Consider the following 6,907-nt stretch of genomic DNA (forward strand, 5'->3'; position numbering starts at 1 on the left):
TCGTCGTCGTCCCATCACTACTCCCATGGATCGATTTTCGTTGCCACCACTGGCCACCCGTCATCTGAGACTGGTTCTTGACCGTGCTGCACGGGTGCATCGAACCGCAAGCATGCCTGATGGTGATGCCCATACCGATTTGACAGCCGTGCATAGGACTATATACCACCGGGTTCCCTCGTGTTGGGAAGATGCTCTCCGCACTCCCCAGCAGTACGGTGAATTGTGAACCTTCTCGGTGCCGTGAGAGGTTTGAGCTCCAACGGACGGTAGGCTCAACAGTAGGTGAATACAGTGAATGCCCTCTCTCTCTTTATTAATAACGGCATCACCCTTTATATAGGGCTCAGAAACCGACCTAATGACATTTACAAAAACGCCCCGTGACGGTGGGGGAATATCCTAGCATATTCTCCAATTACAGTCTACCGACTCCAAGTCACTCGTGTAATTTTGCATTACAAACCCTGCACGTGTCCCCTGTCTAGGGTCTCAGCCTGTCGGAGGCTTGGATCCTCCGCCCGGTCGCGTATCCTTCGGCACTTCAGGTGCCGGAGGTTCCTTGGCTCAGGCGCGTCGGGGGTCCCTCAGCTCAGCTATCCTGGAGGTTCCTCGGCTCGCTCGGTTGCCGATCCTTCGACGGTTCTTCGTCGGAGGTCCCCCCAGGCTGGGCGCGTCGGGGGTTTCTTACCTCCGCCGCGTCCTCAGCCATCCTCGGACTTGGGAGGATCGGAGGTTCCACCTTTCTCCGCTTGAGGGCCTTCGCCGATTGTTTGTTCCTGCACACACTTAGCACGATAAGACGAGTCATCAACGTTAGCCTTTTTCCAGGATCCTCCGCATGCTCCCCCACGGAGGTTCTCTGGGCGGAGGATATCCTCCGACGCCCTAGAGATCGGAGGTTCTTCGGGTGAAGGGCATCCTTAGACGTTACCAGGGGGAAGGATGCAGCCATCCCCCAACACCTCGCGCAGCTTCATTAGTCGTCAGTTGTTTTCTTCTCAGGCCTTGTTTAGTTGTACATCTAAAAATTTTCATTCATTATATCGAATCTTTAAGCACATATATAAAGTATTAAATATAAATAAAATAAAAATTAATTACGTAAACTGGATTTTTTAAATATAATTTATTTATAATTATAAATTAAATAACAATTAAAACGAAAATACTACTATAACCAAATTTAAAAACTTTTGAGAAACTAAACCAGGCTTAGTGTGTTCTCACGTGTGGCCGGAAGTCGCGGCCGTTCAGGCTCAGCAGATACCGACGGATGACGGATCCACAGCCTCCACGTCGGGTCGAGATCAGCGCGAGCGCGCCCACGGGTCAACCACCGAGCCGCGAGATGGACAGGCAGAGAAAGAGAGAGAGAGAGAGAGCAGCTGGTTCCAGTCCGTCCCGTCGGCGTCTCACCGTTACGCCGTTGACAGGTGCGTCCCTGTAAAAGTAAACTATTTCCAACTTATCATAGGATAACTACGGCTGTTTATCGCCTTCTTGTTTTATTAGGGCCCTGTTTAGTTCTAAAAGATTTTATAAAATAGACACGGTAGCACTTTTGTTTATATTTAACAAATATTATCTAATCATAAACTAACTATATTTAAAAAATTTGTCTTATAAATTACAGATAATCTGTACAATTAGTTATTTTTATGTATATTTAATATTTCATACATATGCTGCACGAATCCATATGACTAGGAATCTGAAAAATATTATACATTTTTTTTAGAACTAGGTTGACAAAAATAGCAAGACATTGGAAAGATCGATGGAGGCGATTGGATGCCGGCAGGACCTGAAATTGACGTTTTTTTCTTTTTGTCTGGGCGCGTGTCAATGCGAGTCCGCACACTTCAACTCTTCAGGAATCAGGATCTAGAGGACTGACATTAACTAACCTACTCTCCGTCTCAAAAATAACTATCATTTTCAATTTTTAAAAAATAATTTTTATTATGTATATATATTAAAAAAATTAATATTTATGATACCTTTGAGTTTAGTTTTTTAATAAATTGATTTAAAGATATAAATATTACACATATTTTTTATATAAAATATAGTTAAATTGGTGATACGAAAATCCAAAATGATAGTTATTTTAGGACGGATAGCACATGGCATTTGACATATCGTTTTCGCAGTTGAAGGACCACGACATGACATTTTTTGTTAGGACCAGACGATAATATGAACTAGTACTATATATGGTCGAGCCTACATGGACATGACTGCTTGCAAACTATGGTTAGACCAAAAGGATTAAATAAATCTGTTCGACCTTTGCTTGTCATTCCTGAAACTAAAACTATGCGCAGTGTAGATATAGCCTCGTGTAAAAATTTTTTAATATATGGACAGACAGGAAGATACAGTATTTCCTTCACATTTATTTGGGGACAGACGCATTGTTGTTTGCTTTTAAAAAACAAGAAGAACGAGCGGCATATGGCCTGAGATCGTTGTAAAGCTGGGCTAGTCCATTTAGAAATTCATGGCGCAGAGGCCGAACAGCAGAAAGGGTCCATTTACGGCCTACAAGGCCCACGTAATCTGGCCGTTGGCGGCGTAGTACGACAAGTCAACGCAAAGCAACGCGCCGCGCCGCAGTTTTCCACACGGACGAGACGAGACACCACTCGATCTCCCGATGCGGGACCCAGCTGCCCAGGAATCCGAGGCGGAAGGGATCATTCCAGCAGCTCCAACCCACGCCCCCGCACCCGGCTCACGTGGACCGTCCGCTGATGGGCGATGGCCCTCCGGCCTGCGCACCGCGGTCCACCAAGACCGAGACCACGCACGGCGTGCGGTGGGGTCATGGGGTATGGGGGGGGGGGGCGGCGCCGAAGTCGGGGACCCCACCGTATTCGGTCGCCCATCACTACCCGTACACACCTGGCACGCCTAACAGACCACGTAACGCAGTGGAATCCAATGCGGCATATCCTTCCAGTCCAATCTCACACAAAGACCCCTCGCGCACGGGGCTAACTCGTAGAAACGCCCTCGTCTTTGTGGTACAGAAAGGACCGATCCGTGATATCACAGAACACAGGCCCTCCATCGAAAGAAGTTTTAAATCGAAACAGCGCATCGCGGCTTCCCGCCCCTCCGCGCACCCTTTTCCCGCTTAAATTCCCACTCCCCGGATCCGACGGCGCGGGATCCGCCACGTCATCGATTCCAGCCCGCCTTGCTCAGCACGGAGCCGTCCAGTTCCATCCTTGCGAAGCCTGATCCTCCCGCCGCAGCTGCCCTTTTCCTTTATATGCTCCGCCGGCCGCGTCTCTTCCCTCCCAAATCCCGCGTTTCAAAAAAAGGAAAGCAAATTTCTTCTTCCCCTCGAAAAATCAATCTACTCGCAATGGAGAGCGTAGAGACGAAGGCGGCGGCGGCGGCGGCGGCGGCTGGAGCTAAGGGCGGCGGAGGAGGGTACGGCTGCTGCGGGTGGGAGACGCCGAAGCGGGAGGAGTGCCGCATCCCGGCGACGCTGCCCTGCCCCGCGGCGCCGAGGAAGGCCGTGCCGGACTTCGGGAAGCGGCGCAGCCCGCCCAAGAACGGCTACTTCCAGCCGCCGGACCTGGAGGCGCTCTTCGCGCTCGCGCCGCGCCGCCAGGCCTCCTCCTGCGCGTGACTTCGGCGGCGGACCGGCGGTGGGCAGAGGACTCTGCTCCAGATTGATTTTGGGAGTTGTAGATAGGTTTCCGGTCTCTTCTGTTGTACTCACTCTAGTAGGGTTTAGTAGCAGGTCGATTAGGGAGGCAGTAGGAGGGTTTTAGGGAGCAGTAGGTAGGTAGGTAGGTGGTGGATGCTTGAGATGAGAACTCATATAAGCATACTGTTTTGTTCTGAACTTCATATGATGAAATCCTTATATGTTTCTTGTCACTTCTGCATATTGATGTCACTATGCGATTGAGATGTTGCAGTAGATGTTCATAATACTACCTGTGGGCTGCGGTTGCCGCGACGGTGATTGCGGGCGGCTGCGTTGTTTGCTTCACTTGTATGCGCAGCATCTACCTAGGATACTGCTGATGATGGTGATCTACCTAGGATACTGCTGATGATGGTGATCGGTGGCCAGGTTGCAGCTTGAAGCTTCGAAAAAGGCCTCTCCAGTAGTCCAGTATGCTTCATTGCTACTGCTGCAATCTATTCTCCCATTTAATCGGTGTTATCCGGAAAAAAAATAGTGTTTTCAACGGATGGTTAGAAGCAGTAATCCGTGCAGATGAAGTGATGTTCAGTGCTGTTCCTCCCATCTGGTAGTACGTACATGAACTGGAAGGCATTAAAACACAGTCGAGAGGGAAGCTGTGCTCTTGAACCCGGCCGCACTTATTGTGGCTGCCTGCGGGAGCCCTGCAGCGCGATGTGGGCTTTGTATTCCCCTGCCTCCTGGCCTTGGCGCATCGCATCGCATGCAATGTATGTGGCCGGCCCGTGTGTGTGAGTGTGTGACTAGCGTCAGAGGCGGCTTCAGAGAGCTCGCTTCTGTGGTCCTGAATCCGTCCATCATCGCGAGGCCGGGGTGACGCGGACGGCTTCCAGTTCCAGATGCTGTGAACGACGAGCCGACAGGATAACTACACGCTGCTCGCCGGGTGGGGGTGGGGGTGGGGGTGGCTGTTGCTTGGTGGTGACCGGTGCGAGCATGTGTTGTGCCTCGAGGGCACCGGGCGCTTGCCGGCCCCCGTGTCCCGTGCCGCGCCCGTGGTGACTAGTGAGGCCTGTGGCACGCGGAGGGAGGGACCAGCAGGGCAGCGTGAGGACGGTGGAACGCGTACTCTCCTTACATTGTTTACAGTGTGCGGCACACCACACTCTGTTCTGTTGTGATGCTCCTGCTGCAAGTGAGATTTTAGGTCCACTTCAATTAATTTACACTTACATGTCGAAAGATTTTGCTGTGCCTAGGCACGATGGTTGGATGCTATCCATACACATGTTTGCGATAGGTTGCCAGGTAACTTTCGCGGTTCTCCTTTCCTCAACGACCAACACTTACATGTCTGTCGGCTTCTTCTACGAGGGAGCATCCGTCCTGACGGCAACATGGCACCGGCCAATTAGCCCATGCAATTTGGTTTTTGATTAATGCTGATAATATAGTATTCTGCAACTCAAGCAAAGCGTTTCCCGTTGGGTGCGTCGGTACCCAACTACTGCACGACGCCAAACTGCGAGACCCGGGAGAGACGAGACCTCAGTAGTTCAGTCAGATCCTTTGTTCTGAAGCCAGACATCACACAACACAGTTTGTTGGCAGCATCACATCTGAATTCTAATCTGGCGACACAAAAACCACTAGAGCTTTTTGTCCCATCGCAACCAACACTGATTCGTGCTAATCTAGTCGTACTCGTCGCAAATCAAAAAAAAAGGTCACAGTGGGTAGCATACCATACGCCTTTCCAGTTCCTCTCGTTAATGTTGAATAAGTATAGCAATCTGCCTAGTTCCATATATAGGCATACACAAAGGTTTAGGCCTCGCTTACAAGGGTGCAGAGGTGACACATGTTTGGTAGGAGTAGTTCAGGGAATGGACTCAGGCAGAAGAGATGCACAATCGGAGGCAAGTCGTTGCATTCTCTCTGGTTTTTTATTCGTATAATTGGATTTTACTTGCTTTATATGTAAGGGACAACAAACGATGGCTAACATGTTCTTGGTCCTGGATGAATCTGCCTCCTCGCAATGTCAGAAAGTTTTCTGCACCAAGTCGACTGCATTTTTTCCACTTCAGAGAAACATAGGCCTTGTTTAGATGTGAATTTTTTTTGGATTTGGTTACTGTAGCATTTTGTTTGTTTGTGGCAAATATTGTCCAATTATGAACTAACTAGGATCAAAAGATTTGTCTCATAATTTATAGGTAAACTGTGTAATTATTTTTGTTTTCGTCTATATTTAATACTTAATGCATGTGCCGCAAGATTTGATGTGAAAACTTTTTTGTTTTTGCGGTGAACTAAACAAGGCCTAACTATTGTGCATTTCAAGTTTGAACGTGACCGCGATATGAAGAGACAACAGAAGCCACAATAATCGACATGCAGGCCATTAGAGATAGTTACTATTGACATATTTGGGAACAACAAATGGAGGAGGAAATTGTCGAAAAAAATGGAGGAGCACTAAATTAATTATGCTTATGCTCACATTTCCATTTACAAGTGATCAGCTTGTTAGCTAAATTAATATATAAAAACTTGCATTTTTGCTGTCGCCGATGGAAGAACTATTTTCAGTCTTTTTTTAAAAAAAAAATTGTATATCCTTCACTTACAACATAATTTTGTTTAACATTCAGGTACTGACTGCTGCCCAAATCCGGACAACGTACGTCGGCCTGTAATATAGCCTGCAGAATAGACAGATCAAAATATTCGACAAACGGCTTGCATGGCATTTTAGAATTGTACTACTGGTACAGATATTGGTCTTTCTAAATGCTAATCATCAGGCGGCTATTGGCTAATACCTTTGAATCCACCGGAAACTTACTGTTATTCAAATTATATGTGGTTGGAATTGCATGTGATGCAGTTGCTAGTTGTTGATTTGATGGGCAAAATTTGACTTACCTCCCAACAAAACTCGAGCACCTAATGGTTGTTCTCTTTAGGAAAATTTTGATTCCAAAGTACATTGTTCAGGACTCAAGGGACCCTATGAAAAAAAATATTAGAACGAGCACGGCCTGTTAAATAAAGTTGATTGGATGGAAGCCTCAGATGCCAAATCGGCTGAGGCTCTGTCCCACAATATGCCGCTGTGCCGGACGGCGGACGCAAGCACAGGAACAGCAGGCGTTTGTGTAATGCTTACTTTTACAATTAACCACCGAGTATATACAGATCCGACTAGTTGCCTGCATTAGATTA

The 6,907-nt window shown here is 47.8% G+C and overlaps 1 protein-coding gene across 1 annotated transcript; it reads left to right on the forward strand.

Moving 5' to 3' along the window:
- LOC8058894 (cyclin-dependent protein kinase inhibitor SMR4) lies at positions 3,291-3,911 on the forward strand. The gene has a single exon (XM_002456576.2). It carries the CDS (start codon positions 3,380-3,382, stop codon positions 3,647-3,649), a length of 270 nt encoding a protein of 89 aa, XP_002456621.1. The 5' UTR covers positions 3,291-3,379; the 3' UTR covers positions 3,650-3,911.

Source organism: Sorghum bicolor, chromosome 3 (assembly GCF_000003195.3).
Source record: "Sorghum bicolor cultivar BTx623 chromosome 3, Sorghum_bicolor_NCBIv3, whole genome shotgun sequence".
NCBI classification, from domain to species: Eukaryota; Viridiplantae; Streptophyta; class Magnoliopsida; order Poales; family Poaceae; genus Sorghum; species Sorghum bicolor.

What these genes read in the sequence shown, in the direction of transcription:
- LOC8058894 (XM_002456576.2), top strand. Translation starts at nt 3,380, where the DNA reads ATGGAGAGCGTAGAGACGAAGGCGGCGGCGGCGGCGGCGGCGGCTGGA.